Genomic DNA, 26,782 nt, shown 5'->3' on the forward strand with positions numbered 1-26,782 from the left:
TAACTGTTTTGCGCATATGTAACATGAAACTATTTGGAAGCAAATCTACTTCAGTCAGGTCATGTAAAATTAAACATTAGCATCATTACTAATGCCTTTTAGTGAGTGGATCAGTACCTATACCGAGTTGAGGCAAGCTTTAAGACCAATTATTTGAGAGACGTTCTTTAAGAATCATTCACCCCCAGAAGTGATTCACCATATGCTGTTTATATTAGTTTAATTTGAAATAGTAAAATCGATTGTAAAACGATATAAAAACTCAAAGGTGCAGCCCAATGGGGTTGTACGCAAAGGTGATGCATAACCATGTAAGTAGTGAGTATTATTTGTATTTTAGTTTGTGTGTCTTTAGTACAATGATAGTTTACCCTTCTCAAAGTCTCAGCATTAACCCTCGGTACCGTTGCGTTTGAATTTGCTACAGCAACCACTTCCATCAACCGTAATCAATGCTGAAGGTTTACGGCTGCAAACTGATGATTAGAACTAAACTTATTGTTGCATTAATTTGACTTCAAGGCGATGCACTTATAGTTTTGGTTGATTCACCGAAACCCATTGCGAAACTGTTATAAATTATCAATAGTAAATAATTATCAATATATTTGATTTAGTACATTGGATATGAAGAATTGACTCTTCCTTGATCGAAGAAAATAGAGAATCCATCGAGAAACGGCTGAGATATTAACGTTCAAGTCTATCATATTTTCGTGATGTTTTTCAATTTTTCGCAATCGTAAAATGTACCCCAATATAGAAAATACAGACGTGGCCCCAAATCAAACCTGTTTTTCTCCTAATCTATGATGAAAAGCTTGGAAATTAATGTTTTAATTGGTTTATTTCTTGAGAATAACGTGCTACGCAATTCAAGCTGTACAGAAATAACCTAAAAGTAGGCAATTTATCGGTGAAACGTTGGGCGGAACAACACAGGCAGTTGGTAACAGGACTAATTTCCATGGCGTATTTCCAGTGAGACTTTGATTTTGGGCGTAGTGCATGTAATTTCTATTTCTGAAGCTAATATACACTTAGCTGCATATTTTGGTATAGCACATCGAAGAGAAAGGTAGTTTTCCTCTATAATATGCAAAAAGTTCATTTTTTATTGAATATTCACTAAATAGGAATTGATTTACAAGCTCGAAACTTGGAGAGCAATTTTCTCGGTTTCATGTTAATGGAATTCTGCCCTTTTCAAATGTCGGTCTAGATTTTAAAATTATATGGGGCGACAAATTACGTTTATGCTGCATGGGCCTAATGTCATTCTATCGATTAAAATAATTATTTGTTTGTAAATAAAATATTTTACAAATAGGATAAAAAAAACACAAAACCATGCTCTATTTGTTAGGAACGGTACAAAAACAAATTTTTTGAAAAACAATCCAATTTTCACTGAAAAATACATTTTAAAAAATTATGTAGCAAAAGAAACTACCGATAAAGTCTTTGTACCTATCTGCAGAGGATAACGACAATGTTGCGTTCAATCCTATCATCCAGGCCAGAATGGTGAACCTAAGAAATAGTGATTTTTCCAATAAGATCCGCGCTCTCCCATACTGTGCTAAGTCATTCTGGAAATTGACCAAAAATCTAAAATCTAACCCTGGGCCCATTACACCTTTAATTCCATTAGACAGCAATGGCTCTAAGGATCGCTTGACAACTTCTACTCACACAATCTTCGACAGAACATCCACAGTGCACAAGAATCAACCTTTAACGAACATGATAACAACATCCATCGTACTCCCAATGACTTTTCAGAGGAGTTAGAAATCTCAGCGGGCGAATCGGCCCCAGGCTTCGACAGCAACCTGAATCTCAAACTCGAACATATGAGTGCTCCGTTTTTTCGAGCACCTTTCGCTGATCTTTGATCAGTGTCTCCGTTTCAGCTACGTCCCATCGTCCTGGAATTCAGCCAAAGTCATCCCCATCTAGAAGCCTGGAAAGGATCATCCCACTCCGAAAAGTTATCGCCCCATCAACCTTCTCTCAGGGTTATCCGAGCTGTGTGAAAAGGTGATTTACCATCGACTACTTGCATCTGCCTATCACAACAACAACTAACCCGAGTTACGAACGTCCTCAGACGAAAAAAGTTTGTCTCAAAAACATCCGCTATGACCTTACTCGATGTCGAGAAGGCGTTCTTCCCAGCTACCTGGTGAAAATCATCAACAACAATCTGTTGGCCAGGACATTCCGTGCCTCAATCAGCGGAGCGCGTTCTGATGCGCACGACATCTACGCAGGCGTCCCCCAGGGCAATATCCTCGGGCCCCAGGTGTTCAACCTATGACATGCCAGAACCTCCATAATGAGGCATTCTTCTATTCGCAGATAACATCTCTCCTGTTTAGAAAGGTAGAGTGATCAGAGTGCTGACAATGTATCTCACCAGCTGGAAAATCAATGCAGCGAACACCCAGGTCATCATCTGCCTCCATTCAAGGTCCTCTAAGCATGTTGACCAGCGGCAAGAAGCTTTTTTTTCGACAACAGGTTGACAAGACAGTGTCGAGGAGTAACGTTTTGTTGAAACGCCTGTACCTTTATTAATCAACGGTAGATCGTCATTCTCCCTGAAAAGTAAGCTTGTTTACAAGCAAATCATCATCCCTGTGATCGAATACGGCATGCCGGTCTGGTTTAATAAGTTTAAATAACAGGTAATTACTGGGCATCATTGTTTACAATTCAATTTGTCGTTCTGTGATTCATAACTGCCATTTGTTTAAGTTTTTTTTATGGAAATGCAAAGCTTTTTCCTTAAAAAGTGCGAGCAAACCTTGCACGAATGGTGCACTTTTCTCAACATCAACTGAGTCACATGGCAAAAATAGAAGATGAGAGCATCGGAGCGGTTGCAATGCGATTCGGAAGTATGGTGACGTATTTTCATTTCAGGGCTTGAAAAAATCTGAACGTAAATCGGTCGATTTGAGCGATATGGTCGATCGGAAAATTGTTGGGCGAGCTCGTGGAGTTAGTAGAGTTGGGCGAGCTCGTGGTTCATTCTTCGCCGCTATACACCGTCTTCTTGCACATCTCTCGAATACTCCGAGTGCTTGCAAGTCCTCCTCGAGCATTGTCCATGTTTCATGTCCATAGAGGACAACTTGCCTTATCAACGTCTTGTACAGGACACATTTGGTGCGGTGACGAATCTTTTTTGACCGCAGTTTCTTCTGGAGCCCGTAGTAGGCCCGACTTCCACAGATGATGCGCCTTCGTATTTCACGACTAACATTGTTATCAGCCGTTAGCAAGGACCAAAGGTAGACGAATTCCTCGACCACCTCTAAGGTATTCCCGTCTATCGTAACACTGCATGCAAGGCGGGCTCTGTCGCACTCGGTTCCGCCCACAAGCATGTACTTTGTCTTCGATGCATTCACAACCAGTCCAACTTTTGTTGCTTCACGTTTCAGGCGGGTGTACAGTTCTGTCTCCTTTGCAAATGTTCGGCCGACAAGGTCCATGCCATCCGCGAAACAAATAAATTGATTGGATCTGTTGAAAATCGTACCCCGGCTATTACACACGGCTCTCCGCATGACACCTTCTAGCACAATGTTGAACATCAGACACGAAAGTCCAACACCTTTCCTTAATCCGCGGCGCGAATCAAACGAACTGGAGTGTTCGCCCGAAATCTTCACACAGTTTTGCACACCATCCACCGTTGCTTTGATCAGTCTGGTAAGCTTCCCAGGGAAGCTGTTCTCGTCCATAATTTTCCATAGCTCTACGCGGTCTATACTGTCGTATGCCGCCTTGAAATCAACGAACAGATGGTGCGTTGGGACCTGGTATTCACGGCATTTTTTTGAAGGATTTGCCGTACAGTGAAGATCTGATCCGTTGCCGTGCGGCCGTCAAAGAAGCCGGCTCGGTAACTTTCCACGAACTTATTCACTAATAGTGACAGACGACGGAAGATGATCTGGGATAAAACTTTGTAGGCGACATTAAGGATGGTGATCGCTCGGAAGTTCTCATACTCCAGCTTGTCGCCTTTCTTGTAGATGGGGCATATCACCCCTTCCTTACACTCCTCCGGTAGCTGTTCAGTTTCCTAGATTCTGACTATCAGTTTGCGCAGGCAAATGGCCAGCTTTTCCGGGCCCACCTTGATGAGCTCATCTCCGATACCATCCTTACCAGCTACTTTATTGATCTTTAGCTGTTGGATGACATCCTTAACTTCCCTCAAGGTGGGCGCTGAACTGACGTAGTCATCTCCTCCGCTGCCTTGACTTACACTGCCTGTACTCACAGCGCAATTTAAATGTTCTTCGTAGTGCTGCTTCCACCTTTCGATCACCACACGTTCGTCCGTCAAGATGCTCCAATCCTTATCCCTGCACTTTGCGGGATGCGTTGAGCTTCTGATAAAACATGCGTATTTCTTGAGAACGGCACAGCTGTTCCATCTCTTCGAACTCCGCTTCTTCCAGGCGGCGTTTCTTCTCCTGATAAAGGCAGGTCTGCTGTCTCCGCTTCCGTCTATAACGTTCCACGTGGAAGATCGTTCTGCAAGGTGATGATGATGATGAACCATGAATGAAATTCGATTAAAAGATGCTTCCACGGGACCAGTTCAACATGATCCGTGCTGGTAAAGAATTGATGATGTTGATAAGCAAGTTTATTTAGGAGAATTCTATGATAAAGCAATGAATTTGCAAGCAATTTGTAAGTGTGGAATTCTCTCAAATCCATTTACAACGATCGATACCATAACAGTTGATATGTACGTTCAAGAACACGTGTAGCGGCGGTTACTGTCCATTATCCGAAAGCATATTAAGGAAGCGGACTCCATCATAACTTAAAAAAAAGATTGAAAATGGAGCCTAAATTGTTCACAAACGGTCCGTGCAGAAGGTAATGGATACCTTCTGATTAAAATCCCACTTCTTGGCATACGCTTAAATGGGAGGGATGCCAGTTACAATTTTTATAAGTCTGTATCAATCTCAGCTAAATGTCTGTATTTGTCTATATGGAGTTTAGAAGGTACAGGAATTAGAAAATTAATTAAAAATCATGCACTTTTGGCAACGTAGAATATTGAGGCACGCTATGTTTAAAGGCAACTATTATGCAAAGTTAATGCACCTCGGATGTTAAGCCGTTAGGTCATAGTTTTTGACCTCTAGTTTAAGGATCCGTGTCGATTGAAATATTTCATCGGTGAAAATTTGACTTTTTTACCATTTAAGAAGATATTTTTAACCTCAAAAACTATTCTGATTTTTTTTTAAATTTTTTGAAGCGAGTTATATAAAATCCAGGCAAAACATTTTTTTCCTGACACTTCAAGGAAAATTTTCATATCAAAACAATGTTCATATGATCAAAGTAGCAGAAGTTATACTAAAAATACTGTTGACACCGAACATATATTTCATTTTCGATAGCCAATTCTTGTGTAACTGCATATCTCATACGTGTTTATTAAAAAAACAGCAACCCTGCATCATTTGTTACCAAAGAAACAGAATTTAACGCTGGACAGGTCAAGGAATTATATTTCATATGTGTTCAATGTTCATAATCATTTTCTGGAAGGAGGAGACTATGACACAATTTTAGACAAAAACCCTCCTCCAGCGCTACATTAGCTGGTGGGATTGGTCTACCTAATCTTCGGCCCTGTAGTAAAAAAAACCATCCAGACTAATCTGAAGTCTGGAAATCAGAGGTCAACGCAACCTAAAACGCTCAATTTGGTTTCACTGGGCATTACTGTCGAAGTCTTTTAGTTAAACTGGGTGTTTTGGAAGGAAAATAATGCAATGGTTATCATAAGGTATTGGAGAGTCTACCACAGGTAGTTAATTGCTGTTTTAGTGTAACATTGTTGGACTTCTATTCAGACGCCATACGAGATTTTTGTGACAGTTGGATAGTAGCTGGGCTTCCAAACACCGAAAAATTTCTTATTTTGAAATTCCATGTTCTTGAATTGAGCGCATCACAGGGAGGCCTTACAAAGTATACGAAGCAAACAACGGAAGCCATCCACAGAAACTTCTATACTATCTAGCAAAACTACAAAATGACAGATAACCACGAACAGTATGCAAGTAAATTGTAATTCACGGTGGTAGCATAAAACAGTGGTCACATAATGCAGACGTCCATTGAGGTTCAATCAAGTTTGAAATCCAGAACATAAATAGTTCTTTGAACTAGTTCGTAGTTTTAATTTTTTGTTGATTTGAAATGTTACAGAGTGATATTATGTTCTTAAATTTAATAATTATTCTTCTTATTGGCATTATATCAACCACTCTGACACATGTCGCCTCGGAGCTTAGGGTCCATTTAACACTTCCATAGTTATTAACTGCAAGGTTTCTAGTGCAAGTTACCATTTTCGTATTCGTATATCATGAGGCAACGATAATACTTTATGCCCAGGGAAGGTGAGAATATTTCCTAGACAAGACCGGGAATCGAACCCAGCCACTTTTAGCATGGTCTTGCAGTGTAGCAGTGCTTCTTACCGCACGGCTAAGGAAGGCTACAGATCTATTCATAATAATCTGTAAGAACATTTAAGACTGGCAGTAATTTTAATATAACTTCTACTATTTTCATCATATGAAAAATGTTTTTATATGAAAATATTTCTTAAAGCATCAGTAAAAAAAAGTAGTGGTTGGATTTTATATAACTTGTTTCAATTTTTTTTTTAAATCAGAAAAGGTTTTTAGGTTAAAAATATTACCTTAAATAGTAAAAAAGTCAAAATTTCACCGATGAAATATTTTAATCGATGCAGATCCTTAAACTAGAGGTCAAAAACTATGATCTAACGGCTTAACATCCGAGGTGCATTCACTTTGCATAATAGTTGCCTTTAAACATAGCGTGGAGGTTTCAATAATCAAAAAAATGGTGTAGGACTTAGTCGAGTCAAGTACGAGATACTAAAGATAAGTAAGGTTTTGGACGTTACTCTAAAGCTACAATCAAGTTATGGAAATAATCAGGATAATACTATATTGTCTTATGCCAAGTGAAGATATTCCACTACAAAGCTCTGAATAATGTTCTTATCAATATGTATGTTATAACATTAGCATAAATTTATAATATTTACGCAATTTTCTTACTAAAAATCCGTTGGAAAGTCCAAAAGAATTCAGTTCGGAGGAGAAACACAGAAGGATTAAACCCGTTCTGAACCTCAAAGAACGGAACGGACAAACGGAGAACCTTTAGTCTTTCGAACTTTTTTGGGCTTCCGAGCGGAACTCTTTTTGAGCTTTTGAACAAAATCCTTTTGGCTTCTGAACGGAATCTTTTTAGGCTTCAGAATCCCTTTTAGAGAAACCGAAAAAATGCATTAAGAAGCCCAAATGGATTTACTCGGGATTCCAAAAGTATTCTTTTCGAAAGTTTGAAAGGAATCCGTTTGGAAGTAAAGTCCAAAACAATTTCGTTCAGAAGCCCAACAAGGTTTCGTTCGGAAATCCGAAAAATCCGAAAATCCGGAATTTCTGTTTTGGAAGCCCAAAATAATTTCGTTCAGGAATATAACAGAATTCCCTCTATAATTCCTACTAGTTTCGTTTTGTGCTTACGAAAGGGATCATTTTAGGCTTCGGAATGGATTAATTTTGGACTTCTTAATGCAATCTTTTTAGGTTTTCGAATCAAATAATCTTTCCGTTTGAAATTCTAAAAGGATACTGTTTGGAACACAAACCGATCAGAAGCCTAAAAATCTCAGCTCGGAATTCCAAAATGATACCGTTTGAAAACCTTATAGAACTCCGTACGAAATTCCCTTAACGATTTTGTTTGAAAACCCAAAATAGTTTAATCAGAAAGCCCAACCGGTATTTGTTGCGACCTCTTCAATCCGCGATTATTTGCATATTTCAAAGGCATAGCTGAATGCTTTTCAACAGATGGCTGTGTTTTTGTCTAAATGTTTACAATTAATAAATTTTTGATCGAAAACTGCATAAAAACTAGCTACTTCTGTCTGCCTATTCTGTTGCAGTTTACTAGTTTAGGACAATTGTTTGATTCGAAATGTGTTTATCCTTAAGAGAGGATGATGTTGTTTTCATTGGCATTGGTGAAATTTTACATTCGCAACAGCTCTATCATTTACATCCAGAAACTCGCTCAGTCTCAGTTACTGGTAGCCCACTGTATAACAAGAAAAGCGAGACTGCCATAATTTGGTAAAGTGACATGTGCGTCAAATTAAAACATGCAAGTTTCCCATGTTCCTAGTTAAACAATTCTCGCTTAACTTTTCAAAAGGACCTAATTAACATTTTTTCATGAATTAATTTGAGTACTGCAATCAAAAGCTTGTTGATTGCGCTATTCAAATTAATTCATGACAACAATGTTACTTAGGTTCTTTTGAAAATTTTGGCGTGATTCTGATGAGTACAACTTGCTAACACCATAATTAGAAAAAGGAGCATACTATACTTTTCAGATTACGACATGTCACTTTTTCTTTCTCTACTATGGATCTCCTACTGGAGCCCTCATCCGAATCGAGAATTGGACTTGTCATCTCGGCTATATCTAGATCTGGAATCCTAGTCCGAAACGGCTCAGGCAGCAATTCGGCGAAGGCGTTCAAAGCAAAGCCAAACGACGTGCGACCATAAAGGCCAAACGGCGAATGGACGGAGCAAACCGGGATACAGTGGAGCCCGAAGGGCGTCGACCCGAGATGGGGACTTCTCGGCCTAAACAGGTGAAAGGCACCAATGAGACGCAAGTCGCCGGACCACAAGAGAGCCAGGCGGTGCTAAAGCCCAGATCATTTAGAAATGGGGCACTTTAAAATGTGTGTATTTTTTAAACTTTTCGTTCAATCGAAAAACTTTCTAAAAATGGAACAAAGCTTATATTATTTTATTCCATAACAGCCGGTGCACAATTTCTTTAGTCATGATTTTGGCTAGCTGTTTCCACCAATTCTTCATTTGGCCAATTTCACTGCTCTTTTTGTCTTCAGTTTCTGTTTAATTATCGTTCAAAGCTTCTCAATTGGATGAAACTGAGGACAATTTGATGGATTCAGATATTTTGGGATGAACAGGACACCACTATTGTTTTACCATTGTAGCACCTATCCTTGCTACAATGGCAGCTGGCTAAATCTAGCCAAAACGTAAATAGGCCATCATGGAACTGAATGAAGATTAAAATCCGGTTTTTAACGCAGATGGATTTTGCAGGACCGTGCATATTTTTTTTTCTGTTCCTGATTGGTGAATATTTTGAAACCACGTTAGTTTCACACTGTGAAAAGAACGGTTTACTAATTATAAAACGCTATGAAAAACTTGCATATCCGACCACTTGGAACGCCATTATGTTTAAAATTTAAGTGCCCCACTTCTACATGATCTAGGCTTTGTCGGCCCAAAGAATCAAACATCCCAGGCAGCTGGTCAGTAGGGGAACGCAGAAGTCGAACGCTTCTTGACCCGCAAAGAAAGTCAAGAACAGAGGCGATGCCTTGTTGGTGAAAACTGACAAGGACAAATACGTCGAAGTCAGACGCACCAATTAAATGATCCAATATCAAGCGTGAAGCGTGAAGCGCAGGCAAGCGGAACGGCCTACAAAAAGTTTCCCCAGGGGATCTTGGGTGACGGCGCCGAGGTGAGATCGTTGCAGGCGGAAGTGGCCCTACAGTCCAAAACGTCTCTGCCGTCAGAGAGCAGAGTACAAAGTTCATCACTTAAGATCGGCAAGTCAGTATGCCCAGTAACCAGACTCTCGCCGCCTACAGAGGACAGATGTTATCGGTGCTTAGGGCATAAGCCCTACGACTGTAAAGGAGGAAGGGCACAAGGCACATCTGCGCTTCATCTGCGCCAGCAAACAGCAAGCCTTCCATCACGTTATGGGCGGTCCTTCGTGTACCATCGGAGAGACAAACAAGAAGAAGTCATGCAAGCTGAATATTAACCACTGCATCTGCCCAACGAATCCTCGGAGTCGAGGACCGATGTCACCCTCTTGCCCAACCTGCACAACGTTTCTGTCGATAACAGCAATCGCATAGCGGACGGTTATCATACGACCTAGTGCGTTGGAAGCCGGGTTGTTATTAGTTTGGGCAGTGGAGTGGGGCAGCCGCTGCACCATTCACAGCGGTTAAGCGTCACTAGAGGCGCTAGCAAAGCTTGCCCAGTAGTCAGTGCTAGTCAATGATGGTTGCACTAGCGCATTCATGAAGAATGGGATCGAGCTAGTCGATCCTGGTCTGGCACCAGGTATGGACTGGAGTTGGGCTACGTCGATGATGTAACCAGGGAGGTCTACGGGGAGTCGATTCTCGAGGTAGAACTGACCGCAGTACACGCGATCAGCGCGGTGGCGAATTGGATGAGTGTTAATGTGTTTTACTTTTTGAAAGTGCTTCTAAGAAGCTTAAAGGAAAAAGATTTCGAGGTTGTAGGCCAGGCTTTGCTGATGATATTGTCGTCATAGTGAGGAGGAAATTGAACAATATCATTTCAGAGAGAATACAATGGGCTCTAAAATTTACCCATTTATGGTGTATTCAGGAAGGCCTTATCATTTATCCGTCAAAATTGTAATTGTACCATTCACTAGGAAGAGGAAATTTAATCTAATCGCTTTGAAGCTTAGAGGACTAGACATTCAGCTTAGTGAGCAGGTCAAATACCTGAGAGTCATTCTGGATTCCAAACTGAACTGGAGTCCTCGGTCCTGGGATAGCGATCTCAGTGGCAAATATTTGTATTTTGTTTGTATAATGTACATCAAAACATGTCTTTGAGTAGAACCGATCGATAAAGCCGATAAACAAATCATTCATTACAATCATAGTCGTAAAATCTGTTTCAATTATGAAAATAAATTTGGCTAAAAACAAAAAAATGAGGTTCTATCCAATAAGATCTAAATCGGGTGATTGGAAGAATACGTCACGATATGGACATACCTCCATGAGTGGTAGTGCGAATTCCGCATAAACCTGCCGAAAATTGCCTATACCGGCACCGGAAATCGAACCCAGCCACCCTCGGCATGGTCTTGCTTTATAGCCGCGCATCTTACCGCTAGACCAAGGAGGGCCCCTATTCAACATCAGTTTAAGGTGGGATAATACGAAGGGCAAGCATTCGTACAAGTGGTACGATTTTCACGACATTGATATTATGACACGTAACTTTGAAAATATCGAGGACGCCTACATCAAACTACACCAAAAGAGGGAATCTAAGCGGATCGGACTAGTCATCAACACGTCGAAGACGAAGCATATGCTATGAAAAGACTTAAGAGAATACAACATTATCCGCCCACCACGAATTTGCATCGGCGATGACGATATCGAGGTGGTTGAAAAATTCGTTTACTTGAGCTCACCTGTGGCCGATGAAAATTCGTAAGTTTTTGGGCTCTGCACAACGCTTCGATCTGATTGAGTTCACCAACACCAGAACCACCAACATTAAAATCACTGTGAATGTCTTCTTCTTCATCTTCATTGGCATATCATCCCCCACTGGGACATTGCCGCCTAGCAGCTTAGTGTTCATTAAGCACTTCCACAGTTATTAACTGCGAGGTTTCTAAGGCAAGATACCATTTCTGCATTCGTATATCATGAAGCCAACACGATGATACTTCTGTGCCCAGGTAAGTCGAGACAATTTTAACTAAAAATTGCCAAGATCGGCACCGGGAATCGAGTCCAGCCTCCCTCAGCATGGTCTTGCTTTGTAGCCGCGCATCTTACTGCACGACTAAGGAGGCCCCACTGTGAGTGTACAATGTATTAAATAAATGTGGATAGTATTCCTGTTGCAGCAAAAACATCACAAACACTTCGAGAGGAATACAGCGGAGCTACGCACACTTTTATTCATTTGAAGAACTAAATATTTTTTTTTAAAGGCTTTATTATAGTGATTTTTCAAAATTATAGAGTTCATCACTTAAAGAACTCAATAGAGTTCGCCGACGTACCAAACTAATCTTCTACAATTCGAGTCTTCGAGTCTTCGTCTTCGCTTCGAGTCTTCGGAAGAAAATGTGCTGTGTACCATCTATGGTTGGGTGCAGATAGAAGACATTACATGGACGAGACGATTAAACCTGAGAGAGAGAAGCCAGCTGGATGTGTATTCGGCCTTTTGTGATTCGGCCTTTCGTAATAGACCCTCTTGAAATACAGGTCTTTCTCGTAAAATATGCACAGGCACTTGTTTAGAGTAATTTTCATCTACTTCATAAATATGCAAAAGAAAAAATACGCTTAACTTACCTGCTCATAGCACCAACCATTAACCAATTCAAACCAAATCATTCATATGACTGCTTTTGAAGAAGAGCAGAACTCGTCGCACAGATCTTCAAATCTATGTAGAAAACTAACAAAAATCAAAATAATAAAACTAAATCGAAGAATATATAAAAATATGAAACTCAAACTCAATACAAAACAAACTTAAGAGCAATGACACAATACTGCTTTGGAGTTTTGTTTTTCGCAATAGATTTCGTTCATTATTTGACTATAATTTACAATTATTTCAACAGCCTTAAAAAATACACAAGCTCATCTTGGTGCACGTACAGCAGAATCCCAACACCGGAAAACCAGAAGAAATAAACAACAAGACTTACATTTTCCCACAGCAGGTTGGCAATTTCGTCTAACCGCACGCCAAAGTCGCTCAGTTCGCCGCTGTACCTGTATCGGGTAAAAAAAAACGATTACTTTCGTTGTGTTGAAACAATGGTGAAAAACACGAACCTAATGTACGCCCACGTGGCCAACGTTAGCAGTGCGATGCCCATGATCAGATTGGCAAAGTTGGCAAACGTGTACAGTCCGACCAGCCCAAAGATACCGCTGAAGATGTACATCACGACGGCGATCGCAAAGTAGACCGCCGGTGTCCGGGCCGCCTTGAAAATGTTTTTGCTTTCGTTGTGCGCCTTGAATGTAACGTACGAATCGTCCAGGTCCTGTTCCAGCTGTTCGCGATACTTCTCGGAGAACTCTTCGCCACCCATCTTCCGCTTGGAGGAGAACTGTGCACAAAAAAATCAAATTTGATTAGTTTATGTGGACTACAAAATGATGCGCAACTTACCTGATGTATTGCTTTCTCCTTGATCCGGTTGTGTTCCGAGTCCAGATGTGCGGTGTTTAGATATGGTTTGTTTCCACCACAAACGTCCTCCATCAGCTGGCTGTAGGTGTCCTTAGCGGCTGCAACTGCCGTCAAATTGTTTGCCTCTGCTGTCGCCACCAGCATGCTCTTCGGTTCGGGCAGTTCGTTACCCTTGTAGATAGCCATGTAGGACTTGAAGTATTGGACCAGATCCCGTGCTTTCACTTTCTGACCGTTGATTTCCTTCGGTATCAGATTCGACGGCGACAGCAACATCGGCACCAGGTCTTTGAGGCTCTGTTTGAACTCGGGCGTAATATCTGCCAACCGACCGTCGAACTTCTGGTTCGTGGCAACCGTCAGTCCCGGATGCGGCATCAGGAAGCAAGCAATTTCCGTGAAGCAGGAGGTGATGTGACGTCGGAGGGACTGCAGTTCGGGGTGCTGTTTGTCTTGGACTTCCAAGCGTCGCTTCAGAATCACGTCACCGCCTTCGGCACCGTACTCCGCCTCGTACGGGAAGCTCCAGTCTCGAACTAGAAACTGCAGCCGCTGGAAGGGTTTCTTGCCACTGTCGGCCAACGCCAACCGACCGTACTCGGTGAAAAGCTATAAGAACATGAGGGTGCGGTTATTGATTTGAGATGATTCTTGGATGATGATTGGACATACCTGCAGGTGCTGGAGGTCGTCTTCCTGGATGTTCTGTGACAGGTTGTAGATCTGAACGGACGAGAGCATCGTGCTGAGGGCAAACACTGTGGCACAGTCTCGCACCGTGCTCTGGCTATCGAATGCGCCCTGTGTGTCCATTAGTATGATGGCGTACTGTGAAATGGAATGGGCAGAATCGAGATACCCCGATTTAATTAAGTTTTATGGTTCAGGCTACTCTGAGTAGATATATTTTTGAAAAAGTCGTGGGAAGGAAAAAGTTAAACCGGGTCTCGATGGGGTCCTATCAGCTGTTGAAAAATGCATGTCTGGTTTTCTGTATCCTTTCATATAAAAATCAATTGCTTTTACTTTTATGGTTTTTATTTCCGCTTGCAGATGTCCTGCATGTTCTAAGATCGTCCGCATGTTTTTAATACATAAGAGAGTAACCGTGAAAGAAGCAGACAGCTATTGAAGAACAATGTCACTTGCATCTCTGTATTGAGGAATAACGTATCATATCTAAACTGTTCGAATTCGTTATGATGCTCCAACATGGATTTATTTGCGATCTCTCAGCAAAGATTAATCTTTCTTTATCACGGAAAGCATGACAAAACTGACAAATTCCTCATATTTGTTTAGGTCACAACTCATTTGTTTGCATAATATTGTATAAAATTTCTCAAATATCATGCAGAGTTGTACTGACGTTAAAGCACAATCAAAATACAAAATTTTTGCTCTGATCAAGGTCGGAGTAGATGAACATTCAAATATGGTCAAAATATAAAAGCTTCCATCTGTAAACATCAAATTGAGGTAACTTAAACAGAGTTCCAATAATTAGGGTAAGGCAGGGCAACATGGGTCACGGGGTAAGATGGGTCTGGGCCACCTTTGTAGGAGGATTTTGGGAGGCTTTATGATTTTGTAGGCTCCCTGAAATTCGTACATTGTTCGAAAATATTTCGATGGGGGAACCACGCCTGCGAATGAACCGACGAATCGCTTGCTTGCATGATCCCGTGCTCAAACTGTACGCTACCTCACAGTGTACAGCTCGTACGACTAAACACGTAAGCAATGCTACGTATCGTTTCTCCTTGTGTCTTCCTACGTGACGTCGATTGTTCCAAAATAATCAATGCCAACGTAGCTGAAGACTCTGACATAGGGTTGCATAGGTACGCTGAATTGGAAGTGGTGCCATGCGTGGTGTAACTGGTTTACATTTACGTAATCAATCCACACTTTATACAGTTGCGAATTACCGTTCCAGCCGCTGTTCGCAATTTCGGGATGAAAAAAGTTTGACGCACTTCATTCACTGTGATTTCCTTCGTCCGAAACGAACGTGGTAATCTTTCAAAATCTTTGTCGTAATAACGTGGTTTCTGGGTAATATGACAGGAAAGTGAGTATTCCATGCAGAAAACACTGCTGAAGATGTCCTTCCTTTTATTCTGATGACTCCGTTTTCGTCCAAAAATGGTGAATTCTTCTACAGTTGACTTCATTTTTTCGAAGTAGCTCCACTGTTCGCGTGGGCTTTCAGCATTTCTCTTCAAGATACGCACCTCATCCGGCAAAACATCGCCATGAGCGATTTGCCACAAAAGACTTTCTGCTTCCGCCAATTCTTGCTGCTGAATACCAACCAGGATTGCTGGCGTTGTTGATTGTCGTGAGTCGGCTTTCACTGCTTCGCTCGGTAGTCCCATCTGCTTCTGTTTGCAGTTGGAGGTAAAGCGATACACCAGTGCTGATGTTCGCAAAAGTGTTCTTCATTTAGATATGCGTGCTATGTCGATGGTCTGTTGAGGAACAGCTATATGATGGAACAGATAGCAAGGCCTAAGCTCATCGGGCACCACTGATTTCGTTTTCGGTTATTCTGGCCAGAAATCTACACTTCGATGTAGGAATAGTGGACCATTAAACCATCTCATTTCTAGATCCACGGTGGTTCCAGATACTTATTTCGTAATACCATCGGCTACGTTCCTTTTTGATGGCACGTGCTTCCATGATTTTATATCAGTTTTGTGGACTATCTCTGCGACTCTGAGCGCTAAATATAGTTTGTACTAAAGGCTGTCGGATCTTTTCCAGGATAAAACCGTCATCGAATCCACCCATAAGAACGTTCCCTGGATTGAGGAAGTCAAGGTAGGTTGCAACGTATTCATCATTCTTGGACTCGCCCAAAGCGGCGAGTACGGTTGGTGAATTACTCACCCAATTGCGGATTTCGAATCCGCCGTACACGTGTACCTTCCGCACCTTAACCGCTCGTTGAATTGCTACGTCTTCGTTATCAGCACTATCAAAATAGTCATCGACTTAGTGTCGTTTAACGATAGCCTCCGCAGCCTCTGGATAACGGTTTGCACATTCCCGGGCATTTTTATCTTTTGTGTAGTGTGCACTACATGGCGAACATTTTGCCCCAAATATGACTACGCCCAGAATGTAGACGTCAGGAGTTTTGGAAGAGTCTTGTCGAAACAAAAACTTTTGGAAGCACTTGCCCTGCTGGCGCATCCAAATCTGAAGAAACATTTCTTTCACATCGCCTCCAAACCCAATTCGCCTTTCTCTAAAATGGTTGATAATGTCCAACATAGAGACCAACATGTCTGGACCCTTCAGCAATATGTCATTGAGCGAGGTTCCTCCTACTGACCACTGCGTTCAATGGTAAATAACACTCTCTACCGATTTCGCTAGAGCTGAGCTTGTCGGCTGTTACTTTATGCGCATATCCCTTCTTTATAAAGTCGTCAATTGCCCAAGCTATTTTGTCTTGCAACTCAGGGTCCTTCTTGAAGCGTTGCTCCAAACTCTGCATGCGCCGGTATGCCATCGAATAGCTGTTCCGAAGACGCACCTCGTCGTTACGACATAGCACGGCCGTTTCGAATCAGATGCCCACACGTTTTGTGGTTTGCTCCAAGATAACACGAGCTCTTCGGTCTTCATCGGATTCCACGCGATACGGGCAGGTAACTCCGGCCTCTTCTATAGTGAAATAATTTCTCAGTGCTTGGTCAACGAAATATCACACTGACTGGTGCACACCACAAAAACCATGTGAAGCGATTGCAGCTACTGGTCCACTGATCGTTCATCCGAGTTTACAGCGTAATCCCACTGGCTCTCCGCTTCCACCTATCCACGATTCCAAAGGTACCATCAAATCGAGGTTGTTCAGGCCGATCAATATTGTCGGTTCTACGTCCTTCTGCTCACCGACGAACAATCCTTGCATGTGATCAAATATTGACACCAGTTTATTGAAATTTATACTTTGTCTTGGCAAATTTAGTCGTTCAACAGGATCGTAGTAACCATTCGCGAAGGTGGACGTCAAAAATTTTCGTCCACACGAATTTTCTCCAGCGCTTTTTGCTTATTTCGGCTGGTTGTGGCCCGGGATCTTAGTGCGGGTCATTTTTACGGTGCTACGCGTTTCCGGCGATGTATATATTTTTTTCGGTGCGACAGGTAGCGGTTCGCGTGAAAAAAAGTGATTTTCTTAGCTTTCGGTTAGCTTTTCGGATGCGTGTATGTGATTTGGTGGCCGTGGAAAAGTGAAATTTAAACCTTGTAGCGGCAACAGAGAAACGGTCCAACGTCTAGTTACGATTACACCAGCTACGATGAAGACGGAATTTCACGGGGACTCGGTGATTTCGAATGGAAGGTAACCCGGTAGCAGACGGTCTTCTTCCAAAAAAACAATGGAGAAGGGAAACCACTTTGCAACTTTAAATAGTTTCAGCTGTGCTTTGGAGCCTAGGTAAGTAGGTTAGGAACAAAATTTTATGAAGCGCTCGGCGGTATATCAACAGGTTAGTGGAAAACCTTAAAATATAAGTACAAAGAAGCAATAACCATTTATTCCACTGTTTGTTACGGAGTGGGCCAAAGTTGTTCCATTTAGTTTTCTCGCTTAATTGTGGCTTTATTGATACATTTTCCGACCTCAACGATTGGACCTTATTTAGTGACTCGTACTTATGCTTGAGCCAAGAATGAAGCACTGAGAAGGTTCTCTTATTGTTCAGGTCGAAATATGTGTATGTTGATTTGCAATCGGGTGGAGTATTCACCGTCTGTTTAACTAAATTCTGCTCTCGAAATGATATAGTTTCTGCTGATCTTTTTGTCATTAAAAGGGTGCGTATTACCAATTATACAACAGCTGCCCTTGCGAGAAAGCTGTCCCATAACCAGCTAATAACGGTGGCATATGAGTAAATTCCTCGTATCCATCGAATCCTACTTTAGCAATATTTCACATCTTTTCTCTCTACCCAACTATGTGTATCGAAATTGAACAACAGTCGATCGCGTTTGAATCACAAACATTTGCTTCTGCCTGTCGTATTGAGGCGGGTTTGCTTCTGCTACGACAATAGAGGCTTGTATGCAGCCGTTTGATCATTTATTCATCCACTTAGAATTCATGTGTTGATCAAAATCATTATCATATCAGGGGGGAAGGGAAATTTAATTTCTTTTTGCTCTTTTTTCGTTTCAGAGAGCGAGCAAAGGCGCTTAAACCTAGGCTATTAGCCAGGGCAAGGCTAATACCTTCGCCCCATCCGAGGAAAATCATCGGCAAGGATAATGGAGTGACATAAATTTCTTAGCAAAGTCACTCCCAACGTATTTCCACAAATTTTCTATCATTTGCTTATAATGAGACTCCTAAACCACATACCCTACCCACCATCCAATTCCTTGACATCTATGAGGGCGTCGGTGAGTCGCTGGCCTCTCGTTAAGTAGATATCATATCATCATTTCCTTCCCTTTCCTAGTAACGGAGAAGATGGGCGTGGCCGGCAATGATAGCTTTCATGTTTTATCATTTTGGACCCCCAATTGGATTTCCATTGAATCCCAAATGGAAATCCATAAGCAATTGGGGTAAGAAAGGTAAAGAATATACATGACAACTATCAGTATGCAATCTACGAAATACTCCGTTACAACGCAACGCAACGCAACGCAACGCAACGCAACGCAAATTTAGTCGTTCAACAGTGTGTACATCCGTTAATAAGTATAGCTGGTTTAATCCAACTGAAAACGTTCGATGGGCATCAACTTCTTGAATTCTTTACAATGTTGCGCTTGATGCCCGATTTTTGAACACGTGGCGCATGGTTTCTTGTCCCTCATTTTGTTCGATTTTCTTCTCCTGATTCACTATAGACTCTGATGGCGCATTTAGAAGTGTTACTTCACTAGTTTCATCCACCAGATTTTCCATGAAATTCCCAAACGTACTGATCGACTCCTGCACCTTACTTTTCTTGAAGCAAACCCATACCAACTTGAAATTAGCTGGCAGCTTCTCCACCATTTCTTCCAATAGGACTGGATTTCTAAGGTTATCTTGTTGGTTCGCCGCCTCGAAATGGTCGCAGAGTTGTTGTACGGCAATGCCGAATTTGATGACGGAATCCAATCGGTCAGACTTCGGAGAATCTATAGCCCGTACCTTCGATATCAACGAACGAATGAGAATCTCCGGCTTTCCGTAAACTCAACGCAATGTTTCAATTACCTTTGGAACGTTCGCAGGTAATAGTAACCTACTGCGGACGATTTCTAACGCCGGACCTTTTAGACTCTCCTGAGTCTGATGAGGTTTTCTACATCCGAGAGCCTACAAGCAGCATTAGAATTTTCATATGAACTTATGAAAATGGGCCATTCCTCTGCTACCCCAGTGAATACCGGCAGCTTCTTTGGCACACTTGCCTTGCTAAGATTTGGGTCGCCGCTGGTCCAATATTCGGAGTCGATTGTGGAACTGTATTTACCAACGAATGATTGCTCGCATTAAGGCTCCCCCAAACCTAAGCAATTTCATCGCCGCGACGGCGACAACTAGTCGCCACGATTTTATCGTTGGGTAGCTGCAGGCAATATTCTATTTACGCTTCCATTCCAACGGCGACAGAATCGCTGTCGCCAAGCGATAGAATCGCGTCGCGACTGTCGCATCGCGTGTGTTTGGGGGAACCTTTATCCGTTTAACGACCGCCGTAATCCACATTTCCAACGCAGCGGTGTTGACTAGAGATGGGCAAAACAGCTCATTGCAGTGAGCGGATCTGATCCGTTCAGCTCATTGAAAAGAGTCAGCTCCTTAGATCGGCTCTTCAGTTCTTTAATGCTACATATATTAAAAAATTATTGTTAATTTTATTATTTTAATTTTAATCATTGTTCAAAAATTTGAAAAATGTGTGTCATTCATTTATTTATTCATTCATTCATCATTCATCTATTTACATCATTTTGAAATTTTTAAAATGTTAAGCTATAGTGAGGTAATGATTTCTATTGAAAAACCGACAATTTTAAGCTAATAACATTTATTACGCTTTTTCTGACCGTCTAGTTTTAAAGTCTAGGAGCTCATTCAGAATCATCACATTTATTTCTATACAAAAACTAACTCAACATTATTTTCTATTCATAATTCTAAGCTACTTTTTGTTGATAACGTTTTTCAAATCGTTAGTTTGAATAATTCAGTCCCTATTCTATGATATGTATATGAACCTTATCACGTGTCATAAGTTTTCTCTTCATACTGAGTGCAGAAAATCAATGCCTTGTTTACGCGCTTCTAACCATGCGTAGCTGACATTGGATCCCGAAATGCGAGAGAACTAAAACAAGAGAGTAAAAAATACAGAGCACGGTGCTACAAACAAACAGAGTGCACATGTAGCAGTATGCTGGCGGGAAAACCCGTCGCAAGCAAAAGATCCGCTCCGTGCAAGACCAGCTCCCAGTTCGGTTCGTTCGAACCACACGGTTCGCTAGAATCGGTCGCGACTGATCCGAATCGAGATCCGTGTCGCACGGATCTGAGCTAGTAGCGCAGCTCTCGCTTTCATGTCACAGCAATTTCGAGCTGTACGACGACATGAGCGGAACTGAGAGTTGTTCGGATCTTCGGATCTTTTGCTTGGTACGGTTCGTTCGTTACCGCACTACTAGGTAAGTATCTTTTGTGTGCCCGTTCGTAGCGCCGAGTATGTGGGTATGGGTTTAGAAATCTCGGGTACTTATTCAAAAGGACGTATGTGATTTTGTAAACAAAGATTCAAACGTCGATTTGACGAATCTGATAGCACTCCCACGCAAACCATCACCACAGACAGATAGGGGAAGCCTTCGGCTACCTGTTGGTGGTGTTGGCTTGCGTGGGAGTGCCATCAGATTGGACAAATCGACGTTTGAATCTTTGTTTACAAAATCACATACGTCCTTTTGAATAAGTACCCGAGAAATAGACGGCACTCTAGTTGGATTATTTTTGCTTGTGTGTTTCTTATTCTCCTCTCCAGCAGAAATGATTTCTGTTGCTTGGCTAGATGGTGCTGTCGCTTGGGTTGATGGTGCTTGAGGTGCAAATAACAAACGATCAGCACGTGCGCGGTACTGGACTGGAATGCTCATGACGAATTTCGCGCCAACCCTTCTATGGGGCTGGCAGCACCATCTCAGAATCGAATGAAACTTGATGGGCATAAAGATATGGTATTTCTAAGCCACTCTGCATACTTAGTTTTTCAAAAATTGTCAAGAGTAACATTTGATGAGGGCCTAATTTTTTTTCATGGATTTTTTATAAATCGATGTAACTCTAAAATGACAAGACCTACAAAAAAGTGTTGTATGGCGGACTGTCGTGAAATTCCCAGAAGTTTTTTGGAAAAATATCCAAAAAATGAAATACCGATTTCTACACTGAAAAAAATTAGTTTTAAAAATTAAAATCGATATTACAAAAAAACCTCATCTCAGAAATCGATGAAATTTTTTCTGCAGGTAGGTATTTCAATTATCTAACTTTTCTGGGAATAATGTTTCTGTGGCATATTTAACCCTTAAATGCGCAATGTTGTTTTAAAACAACAAACCGAAAATATGTTTAATGTTAATAATTCCAATGGTTATTTACGATAAAAATATTTCCGACGAATTCTAAAAAAATCGCCTTGCGCCTTTAAGGGTTAAGGAAAAAAAGTTTTTCTAACAAAAACTTTTTTCATGTCCATATTGAGTGAAAATTTATCAGCGTGTTTTATGCCTACAGCGCCAATTATAGGTTCAGCAGCCTATCATCAACCAACGACACATTTTGGACGTATAAAAATTTGTTTGGGAAGCAATTTAGCATAATCTAACATAATTGTGGACCAACATTTGAAAAGGGTTTATGTTTTATTTGACTTTTTGTATCGAAGTAACTTAAAAACAATTACAAAAAATAATTACTTTGAAAACGGGCAATGTTGCCGAAACGAAACTGAAGTGATATTTAATTGTAATAGTGGAAAAGATGTTGTTTTTCAGCAAAGGCTAACCACTGAGCGGTGTAATTTAGAAACCGTTATAAAGCCTGTAGATGATTTTGTATCGTATTGTATTGAAAAAATTGATAAACTTAAAACTTATGACATTATTTGCAAACAGCAATACACTTGTACTGTTAGATTTCTCTGAAAATTATTCATTCAATATCCAAAATGCTGCTCAAGGTTGGAATAATTCCCAGGCAACAATACATCCATTCGAAGTTTACCTTAAAAGAAACGGTTAATTAGAAAACGTTAGCTTTATTAATAAGAAGTAATGACCCATCACACAAAAGCTGTTCACTTATTCGTTTCAAATTAATTGACTTTTTGAAACAGTCGATCGATTTTACAAAAATTACTTTTGTGCCTGGGTGAGCTGTGGCACATTATAAAAATAAAAGGAACTTTGCAAGTCTGTGTTATTTAAATTAAAAACATGGCTTAGAAACAGAATGGCACTTTTTTACAACATCACACGGAAAAGGCCCTTGCGAAGCAATTGGTGGCACTCTCAAACGAATGACAAAACGCGCAACTCTTGCCAAAGATTATGGAAATACTATCAAGACTCCTCGGGAGTTGTACGAATGGGCGAATGGGCACGTTTTCAATCAAACAAAAAAATAACTATATTACATTTCTGTTATATCACGAATGAGCAATACCGCCATCGGGGGTGGCAATGGGTCTGGGGGCGAGCATGGAGGGCGTAGAGCAAAATCGTTCAAAAAGGTCTCTTATATTTTTGTCTTCTTGTCCTCAGATACATCCATTCTACAAGCATTCTAAGTAGTTGAAACAGTGACCCATTCTCACCCCCATTTGACCGATTGTCACCTTCGACGATGGTACTCAACAAGAGTTTGATGAACTTTTCAAAAAAGCAAAAACTATAATTGGGTTGTTTAGCGAAGAAAAATATTAGGTTTTTTATAGTTTAACATAAAGAGCATGCTTTTCTGATCTCCAACATATTTTTATTTTGTTTGCAAACCTTTTATTTACATTTTTATATAGCAAACAATAAGCCATTTCAATCGATAGAATGACACTAACATTCATAGAATGACAGTTGGCCCATGCAGCATAAGAACAAATTTTTAGTTCCATATAAATTTAAATGCAAATTAAAAATAGTTCCGGGGCTCCAAAAATTCTGAAAAATTGGGTTTAGGCTCAGTTTTTCCTACAGATTCAGAATATGTAAAAACATCGATACCCCTAAACAACCCAATTGGCACACAAAAGCTTCATTCTTTTATACCAATCGCTCATAATAAAATCCTGGCTAAAAATATTCCAACTCAGATGAAGACCCAAAAGTCTTTGAATTGTTCGACTAAATTTGCAAATTAATGAGTATTCAAGTAGAAATAAGAATTAAATGTAGTAACAAATAAAATTGAAGAAAAAATTTAAAAAATGCGGAAAATTTATTATTCTTTAAATGTGCGTTTACCGGAAATCCCCCTAATGAAATTACCTACCGAGCTTCATCGTTTGGAATCAAAATGTTTATCTGATTAAAAAAATCGACCTTAATTTTTTTTTTGCTTAACCAATTTTAATCTTTACATTCATTAATTTATTTTCTCGGTGAACGAAATGCTCCTTTATGTTTCAGACTTCATAGTTCAGACAAATTTACAATGTGCCATCAAACATCACAATTTTGTAAATCTGGTCATTTGTGTGTAACATTAATATAAGCAATCTAGGAAAATATACGCCCTTTCCAAATGTTGGTCCACATTAATGTTAGATTATGCTAAATTGCTTCCTAAACAAATTTTTATACTTCCAAAATGTGTCGTTGGTTGGTGATAGGCTGCTGAACCTATAATTGGCGCTGTAGGCATAAAACACGCTGATAAATTTTCACTCAATATGGACATGGAAAAAGTTTTTGTTTGAAAAACTTTTTTTCCTTAAATATGTCACAGGAACATTATTCCCAGAAAAGTTAGATAATTAAAATACCTATCTGCAGAAAAAATTTCATCGATTTTTGAGATGAGGTTTTTTGGTAATATCGATTTTAATTTTTAAAACTCATTTTTTTCAGTGTAGAAATCGGTATTTCATTTTTTGGATATTTTTCCAAAAAACTTCTGGGAATTTCACGACAGTCCGCCATACAACACTTTTTTGTAGGTCTTGTCATTTTAGAGTTACATCGATTTATAAAAAATCCATGAAAAAAAATTAGGTCCTCATCAAATGTTATTCTTGACAATTTTTGAAAAACTAAGTATGCAGAGTGGCTTAGAAATACCATATCTTTATGCTCACCAAGTTTCATTCGATTCTGAGATGGTGCTGCCAACCGCTGGTCGAGTTGGCGCGAAATTCGTCTCATACAAGTTCGCTTGCGTTGTGTACCGCGAGCGTGGTATTTTCGTTTGTGTTGTACAAAATACAACAGCGCGCGTACTCGAGTGCGTGCGCTCGAGTGAATTTCTCTAGGCGCGTGTTTGACAATGATTTCATCAATTTAAAGTGAGCTGCTGAGCTGGTGTTCTTCAAAAAAGATCCATGGTTCATCAGCTCAATGTAATGAAGCAAATCTTCCGAACAGCTCCTAAGCGGAGCGCCCATCTCTAGTGTTGACTCTGTGGTGGGTTCGAGGGTCTGATTTGCAATAATTCAGGAATTATCGATCTGTTTTCTCGGAACGATGATTGACTTCTCCCCAGCCCGTGTGGGCTTGAACCAGGATGTAAAGGCTCGGATAAAGATGATGAACGGTGCAAATGATTATAAACTTAATGATTCCCAGTGGGTATTGGGAAATTGTTTTTCCTTTCCGATATTCTCGATTCCGGACGACCGAAGGGGGTGACTGAATGCAACTCTATGTGTCTACCAACTTTGCTTGGACTCGCTTTCGGTATCGCTTGCAGACTACAGGCTTTACTGGCACCAAAATTTCTCCTTGTCCCTCGCTGACTATCGATCAATTTTCTAGTCCTACTTACGCTGCTGTCGACCGAGTTACCATCCTAACTATCATTCTCTTCTTCGTCCTCGAGAAACGATGTTATCACTTCATACCGCTCATGCATGTATTCTTGTTGCAAGGCATATTCTTCCTCCAGCCGTTGGAGCGCCAATGCCATTGACCGACGTCGCGACGATGTTGAGCTACCTCCTCTGTGTCGCTGCGATCTGGCAGATAAACATCTCTCACAGCACCAGGGGTGTTTTTCTATTGATTCGTCCACGTTAGCCCATGCATAGTGGAACCACTTTCCACATTCATCGGAAGCAACCATCCCGCGGTCAGCAGAAGGTGACTCATGGCATGATTCACAAAGGTAGTAGCTATCGTCCACATGTTGCTTTCGAGGCATCAAGCGTGATTCCGAAATTATTCTTTAAGATTATGTTCGGATTTAAGGATTGGAAAAAACTCCCTTGATGCGATTTCGTGATAATACGCTCAAAGCTGTAAGGAGGTGTATTTTAAGTTCATGATTCATTCCAGCTTACTTAAGTTGTAATATATCTTACATTAATTTTTCCCATTTCCACTGGGCTCACGCACTAGTTCAAAACGATTTCAATTGACAGTTTCAACCACTTTTTTTTTGTTAATTATCTTGGCTGTGCATATGCACAGCACATGTTTCGAAATGGACAAATTGATATGAAATTTGCTAAAAAGAATCCACGTGTCTTGGAGGGACTCGAACCGACCAATGCCTATTACCACAGAATTACCACTGAAACTATTTCACCCGCCAATTAGTCCAATAAAACTATATTAAAAACTAAAATATAGCTTCCAAATATAACATTTGCACTACCAGCGGTTCTCAACCTGGGGTACATGTACCCCTGGGGGTACCTTCGCTGGCCCTAGGGGGTACCTCGGACAAAAATGTGTAATGGCGGACGTATTACAATTCCAATCAAAACTCATTGATAAAGTTTTGATAATTGTGTATTTTCTATTTCATAAATTTATAACATAATATGCAAGGCGATCAATAAATCCCAATTTAATCCTGCCTTCCACAATCAACACAATGGATGAAGGGCTACGGAACAAAAGATCAAACGAACAAAACGTTGAATGAACATTTTTTTTTACTAAAGCTCGGTTGCTTCGTTGCAAGAGGATTAAAAGCATCCTTCTTCGGAAGCCTTCTACCAAGCAGCTCAAAGTCCTCTTTTCAAGAGGCTCGGAAGCCTCCTTTCAAGAGGCTCGGAAGCCTCCTTTCAAGAGGCTCGGAAGCCTCCTTTCAAGAGGCTCGGAAGCCTCCTTTCAAGAGGCTCGGAAGCCTCCTTTGAACGGGCTCGGAAGCCTCCTTTCGAGAGGCTCAGGCCTCCTTTCAAGAGGCTGAGAAGCCTCCTTTCAAGAGGCTCGGAAGCCTCCTCCCTTCAAGAGCCTCAGAAGCCTCCTTTCAAGAGGCTCGGAAGCCTCCTTTCAAGAGGCTCTGAAGCCTCCTTTCAAGAGGCTCGGAAGCCTCCTTTCAAGAGGCTCGGAAGCCTCCTTTCAAGAGGCTCGGAAGCCTCCTTTCAAGAGGCTCGGAA

General features: G+C 40.9%; 1 protein-coding gene across 3 annotated transcripts in view; it reads right to left on the minus strand.

Moving 5' to 3' along the window:
* Nucleotides 1-26,782, minus strand: part of LOC134203966 (atlastin) — a 95,315-nt gene that overhangs the window by 5,652 nt on the left and 62,881 nt on the right. For all 3 annotated transcript variants that reach the window (XM_062678806.1, XM_062678819.1, XM_062678812.1), the window contains exons 4-7: nt 13,857-14,012; nt 13,164-13,793; nt 12,821-13,101; nt 12,691-12,757 (exon numbers count right to left, since the gene is read on the minus strand). In XM_062678806.1, the coding sequence (XP_062534790.1) occupies nt 12,691-12,757; nt 12,821-13,101; nt 13,164-13,793; nt 13,857-14,012 (1,134 nt within the window). The remainder of the gene's footprint in view (nt 1-12,690; nt 12,758-12,820; nt 13,102-13,163; nt 13,794-13,856; nt 14,013-26,782) is intronic.

The sequence above is a fragment of the Armigeres subalbatus genome, chromosome 1 (genome assembly GCF_024139115.2).
Source record: "Armigeres subalbatus isolate Guangzhou_Male chromosome 1, GZ_Asu_2, whole genome shotgun sequence".
NCBI classification, from domain to species: Eukaryota; Metazoa; Arthropoda; class Insecta; order Diptera; family Culicidae; genus Armigeres; species Armigeres subalbatus.